The sequence below is a fragment of the Epinephelus moara genome, chromosome 22 (genome assembly GCF_006386435.1).
Source record: "Epinephelus moara isolate mb chromosome 22, YSFRI_EMoa_1.0, whole genome shotgun sequence".
Taxonomy (NCBI): domain Eukaryota; kingdom Metazoa; phylum Chordata; class Actinopteri; order Perciformes; family Serranidae; genus Epinephelus; species Epinephelus moara.
The window spans coordinates 11275833-11291518 of record NC_065527.1 but is presented as its reverse complement, the minus strand read 5'-3'; the positions used below and the strand labels follow the sequence as shown (position 1 = coordinate 11291518).

At 40.8% G+C, this 15686-nt stretch overlaps 1 protein-coding gene across 1 annotated transcript; it reads right to left on the bottom strand.

Moving 5' to 3' along the window:
• Positions 1-1268: 1268 nt before the first annotated feature.
• On the bottom strand, positions 1269-4851 carry LOC126384228 (homeodomain-interacting protein kinase 1-like). Its single transcript, XM_050035190.1, has 9 exons — positions 4645-4851; positions 4299-4490; positions 4007-4188; positions 3682-3805; positions 3362-3490; positions 3119-3202; positions 2795-2982; positions 2339-2617; positions 1269-2195 (listed from the first exon to the last, which is right to left on the bottom strand). The coding sequence occupies exons 1-9, from the start codon at positions 4849-4851 to the stop codon at positions 1493-1495; spliced, it is 2088 nt and encodes a 695-aa protein (XP_049891147.1). The 3' UTR covers positions 1269-1492.
• Positions 4852-15686: the final 10835 nt, after the last annotated feature.

Below are 15686 nucleotides of genomic sequence, written 5' to 3'. Positions count from 1 at the left end.
CCCTTAGGAATAAGGTGGATTGGATATACCGGCAGTAGAGATGTCTCATGCTCATGACAGTGCAGGATGTCAGCATTAGCGGGGTCCTCCTCGGCTGAGCTGCAACATTAGCAGCTCAACAGTGCTAGACGAGCCATCAGTAGATGCACGCTTCCCTTGCTCAATGATACAATTGTCAGGTGCGGTTTGCTAGAAAGAAAATAGTTCCAACGTGAAACTGCTCACAACAAGGTCTGTGGATTGTCTTGAGTCACCAGGTCACGATTTCTGGAAAGAGACAACCTTAAGCTCTGAATAAATTTAGCACAAAATCTATCTGTATTCATCATACTGATTTTATTACACGGGTGGACTGTTTTGTACTACGCTGTCTATGCTACTACAATGTCTATATGCCTGAAGACAACAGATGCAAATTAGCTGCTATCTAACTCTGGTGCAATCATTTTTGATTGTGCGCTGTCCCTGCAAAACACCACAAGCTGACTGCCAGCTAGTTCTATTATATATGACAGACGGTAGACATCTCTACAGCTGATTTCTCCAACACTAAGCAACTCACACAAAAACAATTTAGACTGATAAAAAGCACTACAGGTAAAAGAGACGAATATGTATTTTTGATTTTGGGGTGAACTCTCCCTTTAAGCTATTTGGCTGGTATCATTTCATAATTACCAGCATTAGAAAATTATTTTCCATTCAAGTAGGTAACTGTGTTTATTGATGAACTATTGATCATTGCACCTCAGATTTTCCTTCTTTGAGAACAATATAATTTCTTTGCAAGTAAAACCTTCATTTTTAATCTGGCAGCCAGATATCATTGCTTTCTTTCTGAACAACACAGTTTAACAATGGTTTCCTTTTTTAATAACTAAGAAACACTTCAAAGAAAAATCTATGTCCCCGTCTTATTTAGGCTACAGCATGTTAATGATATCTAATCATGCCGATGACATGTGAATGTATGATAATGTGTGTATGTATATATATATGTGTGTGTGTGTGTGTGTGTGTGTGTGTATATATATATATATATATATATACATACACACACACACACCTTAAACCTTCATAAATTGATAAAATAATGAATGAATAACACAAATGGATATCTTTTCAACATGTATTTTGATATAATTATGACATTATGATCAGAAAGGTTCAGTCAAAATATTTAATATACAGTAGAACCTGAGCTTTGCTGTTCTGTTTCACTGCAGTGAAAACTGCAATCTGTGCAAAATCCCTCTGACAATAAGTCATTTGACATAACAAAAACATGCATGACATTCAAGTATTTCTGACAAAGTAATCATAATCAAGCAATTAAGTCCATGTGGGCTGGGCATCTAAATTCGGTGCACGACACTCTTCTAAGAAAATAAAAATCAATAAATCAATCAAATCATAAACATATGCTGAATCTGTTGCTGGCAATAAAAGCCTGCAAGCATTGACCAAGCCTCGGTCAAAGTGGAGGAGATGGTTAGTGGTCCCTGGTTTTCACAGAGGTTGTTTGTCCTCCTCTCCTCCTCCTCCTCCTCCTCCTCCTCCTCTCCTCCCTCCTCCTCTCTTTCCTCCTCCGCCACCTGTCCTCATCCTCTTCCTGTCCTCCTCTTTCTCTTCCTCCTTCTCCTGTCCTCCTCTCATCATTCAGCCCTGACCGAGCCCTGCTCTCGGTCCAGGTGCTGGATGAGTCATGTGCTCTCTGACAGTGGTGCTCTGGTGGAATGATCCTCCGATTTGGCCGAACATGGAGAGTCTGGGTACACGAACTGCTGCTGCTGCAGGTGGATGGAGCTGCAGAGCTTTTCTTTACCCTCTTGCTCTCGTGGTCTGACCTCTCAGAGTCATAGTTGTCACCATGAGACCTCTTCCTCTTAACCCTTGGTGAGTTGCAGCTTTGGGAAGATGTTCTTGTGTGGTCTCTCCGGCACCTCCTACTATCATCATGTGACCTTATATATCGGTCAGATACTGTGTGATGATGATCATCATCATCACCATCAGCCTTTCTTTTGACTCCTGACCCAATGGAGCTCTTGGCCTGGCTGCTCTTGGAGGAGTGGCTGTTGACGCTCTGGTTCAGGGGCTGGGCAGGAGGGTTCCTCACAGCAGCAGATCTAGCCTGGATGTTAGTGCTGGCATACAGGGTGCTGCTGGAGGTGGCTGGACAGTTGTTCTTTCCCCTGTAATTTGATCAATAGTAGGTTAACTGATTGAAAAGAATTTTGACACAAGTAGACATCAAACTGATCCAAAAGCTTCTACATTCTTAAAATCTCCTTAGTTAACTGAGTGATAATAATGTGACTGATGGAGGTGAGCCTACCTGTACCATCCAGGCTTGCTCTTCTTGGACGGATGGTCTTCAGATCCATCGTCATCATAGGCCTTTCGTTTCATCCCTGACGTCTGAGTGCAGGGATGAGGGCTGATGTAGCCGGCCTGGCTGAGGTAATTCCTCTCAGCAAAGGGACTAATGTTCTGCCGGAGGGGTTGGCTGGTCCTAGCATAGTCCTGCTGCAGAGACCTGCTCTCTAGCTCCCCACTGTCGGAGGCCGGGGTGTTATTCCGACAGAAGTCCATTAATAGAAAGCAGGACTTAACGCTGCAAGACAATGAATTATTACATTAGTCATTAATCAAGTGTATGCACCAACACATTCAGATAAGTTACAGTAAGATTAATTGTTATTTTTTGCACGCAGCAATAAAAGTAAAAGCGAGACATTCATGAAGAATCTCCTAATATACTGAAGCAAATGAAATCACAGCATTGACTTACTGGGAGCTGTCGCGGTACATGCAAACCAAGTGGTCCATGCTGACAAACTGATGCTCCAGCACCAGACGTGGTGTAATTCTGCTGGCAGCATCGAGTTCGAGCATTTTGTCTAGCATGTCCACGAATATCAGCTCGTCGCTGCGTACCGCAACTTTATCAGCAGGACTTTCTGGGTTGGTGACCTGTACCTGGAACATGAATAAACAATCAAACAGATGTCAGGGGTGTCTTCAATCACCTTCAGGAGTGAATAAAACCCCTCCTGAAGATATCAGTATGTATTCTTTTTTTTTTTTTACAGTTAATGCTGCAAAGATCACCTACAATGAGGTCGTACAGAGACTCAAGTTTCCGTCTCCTTGTTTCCACCGACAGATGCCCTGTTTCTCTGTGGTACTGCTCTGGTGTCTGAAAAAATAGTGATATTGATATTCTGAGTCCAGTAAACTTCAACAAACAGGCAGACAGAACAACTCATTTTACAGCTTGTTAGAAATGTGAGAAAGTAAGAGGAACATTTAAAACCATCAGGTGGTTTCGGGTTTCGGGTGGTGAAGCGGCAGGTACCTTGAGTTCAAAGAGACGGGTGGTGGGCTTTTTCTGACCACGTTGTGACCGGAAAAAGTGGTCAGTCTTGAGCCCGAGGGTCAGCAGATTGTCTGGTGGCTGACCCTGAGTCTCCACCATGTACCTCATCTAAAGATTCAACACAATGTTAGTTACACAGGGAGTCCAGTTTGAGGACTTTAAGTGAGTTTCAACTGATTAATTTTCTATATTTCCAAAAATGACTGAGCAAGAACATATAAAATATAAACAGAACATAATCATTGTGTTTGAGTTAAACATGAAGAGGAAACAGAGAGCAAACTGAAAGTGGTACTTACCATATTGTACTCGCTCCCGCCGGGGTAGAGTGGATCGCCGTGGTACATCTCAGCAGCCATGCAGCCCAGAGACCACATGTCTACAGCCTCTGTGAACGGGAGACCCAGAATGATCTCTGGAGACCTGAGAGAGGACAAAGAATCATCATACTCACCATACAGTAAAGTTTTCACTATCTTGACAGGCATCTGTAACACTCACAACACAGCATGCCATAACTACTGCAGGAAATCCCCTCACAGAGAGTGTTTATATTCTTAGTATACCCACTTTTTTAGCCACCAAAACACAACTAACTAATCAAACGTGGTTCCAGTCACTCACCTGTAGTAGCGGGTCTGGATGTAGGAGCCGAGCATGGTTGATGACACATGGCAGGCCAGGCCAAAGTCAATTACTTTGATCCTGTACGGCTCATGTGCATGGTCCACCAGCATGACGTTTTCCAACTTGAGGTCTGCATGGATTATTCCAGCGGCCCTCAAGTACTCCAGTGCAACGGCGATCTGAAAGGTTATTAAAGTCATTCATTTAATAATAAGGTCATCAATATTTCATCATCTTTTTTTTTTTATGGAGGTGTTTTTAATGCAGAAAGAAGTGCAATCGATCATACCTGCTGGACGATGGGTCGTATTTCCTTCAAAAGGAGAGGCTGGAACTCTTTTTCCTCCATAAAGTCAAACAGACTTTTGTCAAGGGCCTCAAACTCGAGGCAAATGTGTCCTTGGCAGGTAAAAACCCCATAGAATCGAACTATGTTGGATTGGTTCGAATCCAGAGATTTCAGTTTTAGGAGGTTGACCACCTGGGGATACATGACAGGTAACAGACAGATTTAATTTTAGCCTGACCCACAGTAACATCCCATTGCATGATTGTATATATTTCTTTAAATACATGATGATGGACGTGCTGTGCAAAGCTATGTCACAAAAATGATACAAGTCCAACTTTCGTACCTCCTCTTCTGCCTGTCGGACTAAAGAGCCCCGATTTGTCATCATCTTGATGGCAACGGTCCTCTTGTCGTGCATCCTCATGCACTTGGCAACTTTGCCAAAGGTTCCCTGCCCCAGGAAAGACAGGACCAGGTAGTTGGAGGAACTGGAGGAAAGCCAGTCTCCCATGGCTACCTGGTCAGCCTGGGCGGGTGCAGTTGCAGACATGCTGCTAGTCACCAAAAGGTGAGACACCTGCTGCTGGAAGCTGAGAGGAAAACAGCAAAATATGTAGACACAACATTTAGTCACAATAAAACACCATCACATTTGAATTTTGATCACAGAAATACAACTTAAGTTGTGAGAACCAGGGTGTCTACAGGTATCAGACACTTCAATTCAATGCTTTTTATGACATTTTCAACATCACTTTGAACCATATTTAAGAAAATCAACTTGAAGCACTGCAGTTAAGTATAAAGGCAGGTAGTATATATGTGATTAGAGTGAGTTAGGTGATGGACACTGTCAGGTTCAGTGGTAACTTAAGGTTTAAAGATCTGTAACATCAGACATGAGGCCTTAACGCAGAAAAGCTTACTGATTTGACAAAAAGAAATTTATAGACAGATGAACAAAATTACATTAAGTGTTTGTGGCAATTAAGACCTCACAAATCCAAATGTATGATTACTAAATGATGACTTTAAGCCCTATTATTTAAAAAAAAAAAAAAATCGAATTTAAGACATTTTAAGACTTTTTAGGACCTGCAGACACCCCGGCTAGAACGATCAGCAAACGAAAAAGTACTTACCAGGTATGGCAGCTGATATCTGCAATTTAATGGGGAAAATGCCTCCCAAAAGTGTTGTAAACGTTCAAACAGATTTGAGTCTGTTGAAATGTTGAGATTGTTCTCAGAAAAGGTTCAAACAGATGAGGGTCTGATGAAGTGTTAAGATTGACAGGCAAACGGTTCAAGTTGAGGAAACTCGTCTTGATGGGTCATGGCTCTCTTAAATTACTGAACACACTGGTCCTATTTACCTGATTCGGTCTCACAAAGGATGACATTCTGCATTCTGTTCTGTGACAGAACTGTGCTGGATCACATCACATTCTAAACTTGTCTTGGGTTAAAAAGATTCCGAATGAACCCAAAAAAAAGTTTGTTATGATTTGAATTTTATTATGAGACACACTGATGTGTAGTCAGTGATGGACATCTGATTTAATAATTTGATTAAAGAAACGGTAATACTAACAGAACATCTGCATTAAGCACTGACAGTCCACTCAGTTTAACAGCTGACACATATAGTAAACATATTTCATGCATTTAAAGGCCTGTAATTTACCACAATTATCAATTCAAGCCATCTGATTTTACACATAGTCATGGCTCGTTAACCTGAGATTTAATCTCCACTGCACTGAGAGGGGCAGAAATGTCAACTGAAGTGTACGAGCTACAATAGTTGCACTGTGGATTACATGTATTTAAACAGTTCAAAGTTGGCACAACATAACCTGTATATGAAACAATGTTGGGTAAAGATTAAGAAACAGTATCCAGTTGAAGTCTTTCTCTTCCAAGAAAAACTATCGTAATCTGTTTAAGCTTAAATTTGGGCAAGAACTGGCCCAAATGGTGATCCCATAGATACCCCATCTGTGTGGTTATATAGTTTATTATTACAGGAAAATAATAGTTTTATGCATATATCTTTTTTCACCTCCTTAAATACATATATATATATATATACATATATATACACACGTATAAATATATACATATACATATATATATATATATATATTTAAGGAGGTGAAAAAAGATACACACACACATATATATATACATACATATATATACACGTATAAATATATACGTATATATATACACGTATAAATATATACGTATATATATATATATACACTGTATATATACATGTATGTGTATATATGTATTTATATATATACGAAGCCAGTGAGTGTGTAAGAGAACAAAAAAGTTGAACAGCTAAAATGAGCTGAAACTGATGCGAGGGAAGCTGCTGACTTGAGTGATACTCCTCTGTAGGTTCATCATAACGGGTGACCCCTTTCACATTGTCATTTGACACCATGTTATTTAAAAAATAAGAACTATACCTCCTTTAAGGCTGAGGTAACACTGTCAGGCTAACTGGTGTGAGCATTAAGTTAGGACACTGATGTGCATGTGCTGTACCAACATCTCTACTTCCTCCTGATGGTTTTCAAGCAGGAACTGAAAGCTTGAAACAACAATATGCCTGTAACTTGAATGTTATGCTGTTTAAACATCCAAAGAATCATTTTGGAATAAGTTATCTATTTGTGTGACTGCTTTTCATTTCCATGCAAAATAAGTGACATCAAAATGTAAATATCTGTGCAAGTTGGTCGTAACACGTTCAGTGTGAGACAATCAAAATAAAAACATCTCACTCAGCCGCCTCATCAATAGCTTCCTTATCCACTGATTCGACAATAATTACCCTGATAATTACACAAATGTGCTAATGAATCAATTTGACAGTCACACATGGGAAGTGCGCCTGATTCGAGTTGACTGAAAAGGAGGAGAGAAAGAGCGGGAGAGACAAAGGGAGAATAAAAAATTAGGGAAGAAGGAGTTGATCCTTAGTCTGCTTCCACGTTTGTGCATCTCCTCCTGATGAGCCTCGGTTGTTATTATCCCATCATGCCACAGAGCCCTGACAGTTCCCTATTAGTTATTGTCCTATTGTTATGAGCCAAGGATGGTGGTAATTGGAGATTCACTGTTGATTGTTATCACGGAGCTCGGATTTTCTTTTCACTCATTCATTATTCAAGATAATGAGAAGTTTTCTCTCATTCTAAGACTTCCAAGCACATTATCAGTCTGTTTTTTCCTCTGCTTTCTTTCTTTATTAAACCACTGCATTATTGGGAACAAAGACGGGCTGAGGAGATTATTGTTATTGCCATGTTTTTTTTACCATCACACGTCTGAAGCTTCGGCAGGGTGATGATTGAAAACACAGACATGCAGAATACATTTGTATCAGAAAAAAGACTAATAATTAAATTAAAAAAAAACAACAAGGATTTCGAAGGTAGGATGACCACCGCTCCATCCGGCTTCATCTTTACTAAGGTGCAGGAAACATCAGTGAGTACAACTTGATAGAAGAGATATCCACACACTTAGATCTATGCAGAAGATGTAAGGGAAAGTCAAACACTGCATAGATCTAACTGTGCCGATATCTCTTTCCAAAAAACTGTTTCTCAAATTTAACTTGATTAGAGTGCACCATCACATAGGCTCATGAAAACTACATGAATCCCAGATTACAGAGCTTGACCCAAAGAGAGGCCAGCGAGGACAGAGCTCTCTGATATTTACTTGTAATTACAGTGAGTTAGCCTTCCCATGGCGCGCTGACGGCGGTAAGTAAGCCAGCCCCCTGCTGACAAATTCAACTGACAGAGCAAATATATACTCCCTCTCATCAGTCAATCCCTTCATCCTTGGTCCAATGTCTTCTGGGACAGCAGAGGGTGGATTTTGCCTGATATTAGCCAAGGCCCGGGCCAGCGCGCTGAGGGGATTTGCAAGGGTAAACCTCTTGCTTTGATGTCTCCTCAAATATCCCTGCTTGACACAGTAAAACAAGGGATAGCAGGAAATTGAGTGGACAGATCCAAAAGAGATGCCCCCTCTGACCTTGCTGTCAACAAACAGAGGAAGTAATTAGACAAGGGTAAAAACAGGAACACAGATTGTTTTAATGTCATATTATATTCCTAATTCAGTGATGTTATGCTCATTATGAAAACGGAATGTGTTAAGTGTGGAAAATTATCTGTTTCCATAACACATATACAGAAAAGCAACAAGAGCAACAAGAGCAACAAGAGCCAAGACACTGACACTTGTCTTTTTAAACACTGCATCAGCTCGCTAAAGGTGCAATGATTCAATCTACCATTTCTCACACAGGCTCTCTGAGAGGAATCCGAGTAGAAAGTTCATATATCTACTAAATTGAGATGGGGACTTGCTTAGTCCCAAATGATCTTTGCAATGAATTGTACATTCTTGTTTTTCAGCGCGGCGTAATAAGCTCCTCTTATTAAAAAAAGCAACAAAGGGAACATGGCTGCCGGACACCTGGGTAATTGGAGGAAGCTGTCAGCTCAGGCAAGACGACGGAGTGTATGGCTGTCAGTGTGATGTGTCAGACTCGGCGCAGTGATAAAAGTGACAAAGCTAATTGTCGCCTCGCATCTCCACGCTCAAAGAAACTCTCGAGACCTCTGAAAAGCTTTTTCTCTCCCATTCTTTTTCCTCAGAACTTCTCTCATTGATATTAAAAGGCCTGAGGGAGACATTTGGGTGGCACAGTAAGAGAAAAGCAGTAAAACTGATGTTGACGTTATACTGGCTTCTGAATACTGGCTGGTGTAATATGTGTGACTCAGAATTAGAACGCTATCACGTCGGCTCATGGGAGCAATGATACTGTAACTGCAAACTGATCAGAGAATTAAACTCACAGCAGCAATGATGCACAGGAGGATTCGAAGTGAGCCAGAGCAACACGCAACTTATAAGGCACTTTAATTCCCAACCCAGAAACCCAAGAGTGGATCCTCACCACAGCACTCCATTTGATCTTACAAATGACCTGAGATGAGGATAAACCATTACAGGCTGCATTTGAGCAGAATCAGATTTTAATCTGATGAGGAGGCAATCACACAGAGCGCCTTGAGTTCATAAAATGGCAGCATATATGATTTATCTGCCTAGAAATTAAATCGATAGCCTTTTTTTTTATCCGCATCGTCAGTCGGTGATAAAGTAGAGCAGCCGTTAAGTTAATATCCCGCATTGACTTGGGACACAAACACTGAGGCCATGAACATTTTTTACAGTCCAGTCTCGAGGACGGAGGGCTAACTGGCTGCTGTGAGGGAACACTCTTGCAGGTCAGGGCAACTTGACAAGGTTTGATTAATCACCGTGGGAAACCTGGTCGAGAACAGGAGTGACTAATGACCCGTGTATGGCTGTTGATTTAATCAATCAAGAAAAGGCTCTAACCTTGCCAATACTCGGGTGAAACACAGCCGCACACTCCAGCACACACATACACTTGCTTATTTGAACCAGCAGGAGAAGCCATTAAAATATTTTGTGTGAGATGAAGTGCTTTGCTGGGATCACAGAGAAGTTCCGACGATGTTTGAGCGACTAAAAAAACCCTAACCCTTAAAAAGAACATTACCACGGAAAGAACACTGTCTGCACATGCTCTTAACTTCATAACAGTGATTACCTTACATGTAAGAATGGTGGTACAAGTAAAATAATAACCCTTACCACATGGTAAAAAAATGAGGCAGAAGCTCTTCACACCCAGGTGTTCATAGCCAAAGATGCTATTCACACCTGGGTGCAAAGAGCCACATTGGATATTTACACCCATATATATTTTTGGGCATCCTAGCAACACTGAAATATGACGTCAACAGGAACAGATCTATTTAGCTAGTCTGCTGTTTTTGTACACAGTCTGCATTCAGCAGCTTTGTACGTTACAAAAACTGAGAATAATCAGTCAACAAAGTCAAAAATTGTTGACTCACAATGGACTCACCCCCGTCTCTTGTGTGAAAGTCCTGTGTTCTACCCATTTACCCACCACATCTTAATCCCTTAAAGGAGGTCCGGTATTTTGCACTTTGAGCCCCATGTCTGGGTTGTTAATGATGAAATAGAGTGGTTAAGACCAAAATAGTGACGATTGCTCATTTTTGGAGGAATTTAGCTTTCTCCTGCCTGGCTTAACACTGCTGCCTATGGCCATGTGTGAGCCTGTCCTAAAACCACCCTAAACGTTCGTTTTTGAAAGCCATGAAACTCACCGAGTGGTCAGTGGTGTTCGTTGATGTTCTGACATATAAATCGTAGCAAACTGTGGTTTCCGTGATGATTTATTTGACAGTTTCTCTACCCTATCGGTTTTCTATAGAAGCCTCATTGTCCATTGGTAGTAATCCGCCACCGGAGACGGAAAGGGCGTGTTTACGACAAGGTTGTAGCCATTGTAGTCTTTTAGCTCAGCGAAAGTGCCGGCTCGACACTGCTGTGTGCTCCTGGAGGAAGAACGAGAACGAACGAAAAAGTTGTGTAATAAGTTTAAACAACTGCACAATGGGGGGCAGCATGGTGATGTGGTGGTTAGCACTGTTGCCTCACAGCAAGAGGGTTGCCGGTTCGATCCCGGGTGTGGGAGCCCCTCTGTGCGGAGTTTGCATGTTCTCCCCGTGTCAGTGTGGACAGTCCAAAGACATGCAGATTGGGGACTTGGTTAATTGATGACTCTAAATTGTCCGTAGGTGTGAATGTGAGCGTGAATGGTTGTTTGTCTCTATGTGTCAGCCCTGCGATAGTCTGGCGACCTGTCCAGGGTGTACCCTGCCTCTCGCCCGATGTCAGCTGGGATAGGCTCCAGCCCCCCCGCGACCCTCAAGAGGATGAATGAACGAATGAATGAATGAACTGCACAATGGATTACTCGCCTGTAAACAACTTTCGCAGTACGATGTCTTTGAACACGTCAACCTTCTTCTTCTGCTCCTTTTGTGTCCCATTACATTGCAATGGTTTCCTGCCGGTTGGCGACACCCATGTATAGGAGCATTATCGCCATCAAGTGGGCTGGAGTGTAACACTTCAGGGTCAAACCAACGATCACGCGGACATTTACACATGGATGTGAGGCAGCTGAAAAAATAGTTGCACAATCGAGATGAATAGCGAAAACACGGATGGAAACCACAGTTTGCTACGATTTTTATGTCAGAACATCAACGAACACCACTGACCACTTGGTGAGTTTCATGGCTTTCAAAAACGAATGTTTAGGGTGGTTTTAGGACAGGCTCACACATGGCCATAGGCAGCAGTGTGTTAGGCCAGGCAGGGGAAAGCCAAATTCTCCGAAAATGAGCAATCGTCACTATTTTGGTCTCAGCCACTCTATTTTATCATAATATCAAAGTACAAAATACCGGACTTCTCCTTTAATGAACTGTGCTATTTTCTGGCAGCACTTGAGTTTTTTCCTGCATATTTACTACTCTAATCTCAGATAATATCCATGATTGGCCAGTACTAACCCTAACCATGACCACTGCAGCCTAAACCTAAGTGCTTCCGTCCTTTACCGGTCAACGTGATGAATATTTGCCAATCACAGCACGCAGGGGGATCCATAACGTGTTGTAGGAATGGGTGTGAAAAGCTTAATAGCTGCAGAGTGACTATTCTCACCCAGGTCCAAACAGACACTCCAAAAATATAATGACAAACAACGTATGTGTTTCCGCGACTGAAGCTCTTGTTTTATGAGATAATATCAACCTCAGTATAAAAAAGATAAGATAAGGGCATTTTCTCCGTAGTCTATTAGTACTTCTACTTCAAAAAGCTGCGAGGCATTTCCCGCTGCCGTTATAAACTTTGCTGCAGTGAAATTGAGAACTAAGCGCAGTTCTGGAGGCATGCTTTTATGTCCATACTGTCACAATATACAATACACTCAATGATGAAATGCAGAGAAGCCCAAGCTGTTTTATGACTATATATCCATATCAACAATGCATTATTTAGTGAGATAACTGCTGAGATTTGGGGCTTTTAAAATCTCATTTTGTCTCCAGCTGTGTTTTGAAAACTCTGACAACAACACTGCCAATTAGAGCCTGGCCTCCTTACACGTTGCAACACTAAAAGCAAAGCTGCAATTATGTAGTTTGCTCATATGCTACCTTTTTTAGTAATGTTTTTAATTTTTTTGTGGTAGCATAGCTCACATCTGGGTTTCATTACAGCCACTGTGTTAACATGCACTTCAATAATTTGACTTTACCAAGATGAGGGAAATATCAGATTACTGCACCTGCTGTGTAAACACTTTAACCAGGTTAGCTCATTAAAATCAGGCCTGACACTGGAGTAATGTAACCCAATTAAGACTTCCATTACCTATCAATATTTCACATTACTGCTGCATGTAATGTATCTGATTTGTTTTCCTGTTGGTTGTGTGCATGCATTACATAGCAGGTAAGGTCACAGGTCACTGAGTGAGCACGGTACACAGCAGTTTTCCTGTACATTGACTGCAGCGTTAGCCAAAGTGGTAGACATATATGCAATTTAATTGACTCTAAAAACGAACACCAACAAAGTTACACCTTTTCCTTCACTTGATTTGTGGCATCAATAAGATGTTTTCTGTGGGCGACCTGTTATTACTACCCACATTACAAGTTATTGGACAAATAATTATGTAATGGGCCTAACCGAATCAACTGACAAAACTAATATTAGCTAATATAAGACTTGTTTAGAGTGAAAAATGTACAGTAAGCCATGCCAGTGTGAAAGGAGGTCAGCATTAGGGCTGTGATGATAAATCTGGACTGATATTCTGATGAAGTGATCAACATGTTGTACATAGTCATCTTCAAGACATGCCTTTATGATGAAATTCCCGACATGTCTGTGTCACCACTAATGTTTAAGCATGTCTCCAGTGTGGCCTAGCATCAGGTAGACAACAGTAAGCAGCCAAGAAAAAGACAATGAGGATGCTTACTGATATCGTCTCCTATCAATTGCAGGCCCCTGAATTTAATTGACTCGCATCGTGGCAGACTTTGTGATACCACCAAATATCGTATTGTTTTCCAAAGACTACATCATACCGTGATGAAACATGCGATTTACATCCCTCCTCAGCATGCACAATATCAGGACCCTGAAACTCCATCCATCCATGTTCATCCGCTTATCCAGGGCTGGGTCTCGGGTGCAGCAGGCCAAGCAAAGCATCCAGATGTCCATCTCCTCGGCGACACTTTCTAGCTCGGCCTGGGGGACCCCAAGGTGTTCCCATGCCAGATGAGATATACAATACCTCCAGCATGTTCTGGGTCTGCCTCCTGCCATTTTGACCCTGAAACTGAAGAACCTACATGAAATACAGCCATCAATTAAGTTTTTATTTACACGTGACATGTCAAAATGTGATAAAGGCCAATAAAGTATTGTCAACACATCTGAACTCACACAAAAGGATGTTGAGTGGCAAAGTTTTAAATCACATTTCACAAACTATTACCATTTATTGTGCCACAAATGTTAAATATTCCACTAGGCCAACTAAGACTGTAACTTGTGGAAGTTAGGCTACATTTTGCCATGCTACAGTGACTTCCTGTTTACATAGTTGCTTGATTTTCATGGATTATACATCACCAAAGTCTGCTAGCTAAAGACAGCTTTAATGGTCCCACCTTATTTTGTAGTTCACCAGCTTGAAACAATATCAGTACTGGGAATTTAGAACAGATTTAACACACAAACCTATTAATGGATTTACAAATAAATGGTGCAACCCAATCCTGGTGAAACTGTATCACTTTAAACCGTGTCAACATGTCGACATGCTGAGTATGACACTGATCTCTCTGTTGTACTTGTGCTAGTAAATCCAAGAGTGGGGTTGCAGGTAAACAGTCAATACACAGAGCAAACATCTGATGTGGACCTCAAACACATACTTCCATAAATCATTTGATGCTTCTTTACTATATGGAGAAATATTAAACACCAACATAACAAGTGGAAGCAGTTATCTTGGCCTAGATATGACGAGCTGCACCGGGAACACTGGTTATATAAAATGCCTTTGCATATTACCCCCAGAGGCTAATTGTGCATGATTAGCTAATGGATTCTGGGCTCGAGGCATTCAATAAATACTCTGATGGAAAGTAGGTTTTATATTTTATTCCAAAACCTTCAAAATAAGTTTCAAGTTCAAGAAAGTAGAATAAGCTTAGACACAATGCAAAGCATCATATACAGACGGATAAAATACATTTTATATATTGCAGACAAGCCATGGTGGGTCTTACATATGTACAGTATGTATGTAAACTTTTATGTACAATCTTTTTTACATATACAAAAAGCCTTGTTTCTATTTTTCTTTGTATATATTTATATATATATATATATTTATATATATAGAGATTTTTCATATACTCCCCACTAGCATTTGTACTACAATAATGAAAAAGAAAAACATTTACATATATGTCAATCCATTTTTTCTTTTTATATTACAAATGTATTTCCATAAAAATATATCTCTGTACAAAAAAAGTTTTTTATTCGTTAACATATTCTCTTTTCTTAGAGACACTTTCCCTCTATAGTTGCTCTCTGTAGTTACACACAGTCTGCTCAAGTCCATGTTTGTCCGTTTCTTTACAGGTAACCCTTTTGGTGTACAGCAAGACACTGACGCGGAGTCTCTGTCTTTTACTGTTTTGTTGTTTTGTTGAGGCGTTCAAGGGCCATGTTGATCTCGCTTAGGCGCTATGGGTTGTCATGAGTTTTAGTCTCATTTAGAGGCTAGTTAAGAGATCTACTGGGCTGGCATGAAATAATGTCATGGAAAAGAAATAAATAAAACATGGGACCTTGTAATAACTCTGTTGCCATGTCAAAAATACAGGAATGTAAAGTCTCTGGTAATAAAAAGCATCTCTCTGTAAATATTTTTGCTGTATTATACTCTAGATAATTTGGACATTCTGTTTTTATCCCGAGGATGACACATTGTGGCAACACATTTTTTCCATTACTGCACACAAACAGAGGAGCAGTTGTAGGATTACAGATATTGAACACAGTATAGATAGATAAATTCTGATGCACTCAGTGAAATGAAATACATTCAGTAGTTTTTCAGTAATACCTCCAGTGTTCTGATCCCAAATCATGGAACTACCAGTCCCCTCTTATCTCCATTGACAGAACAAAATTCATTTAAGCTCCGAATCTTTTTCAGAATACATCTCTTTACCCTCTCCTCCTTGCTTGAGTCCACTAGACACACCGAAATGGGCTGAATAGTGAAGGCAAATTGCATGGAATGGACCTGAAAGAAACACAG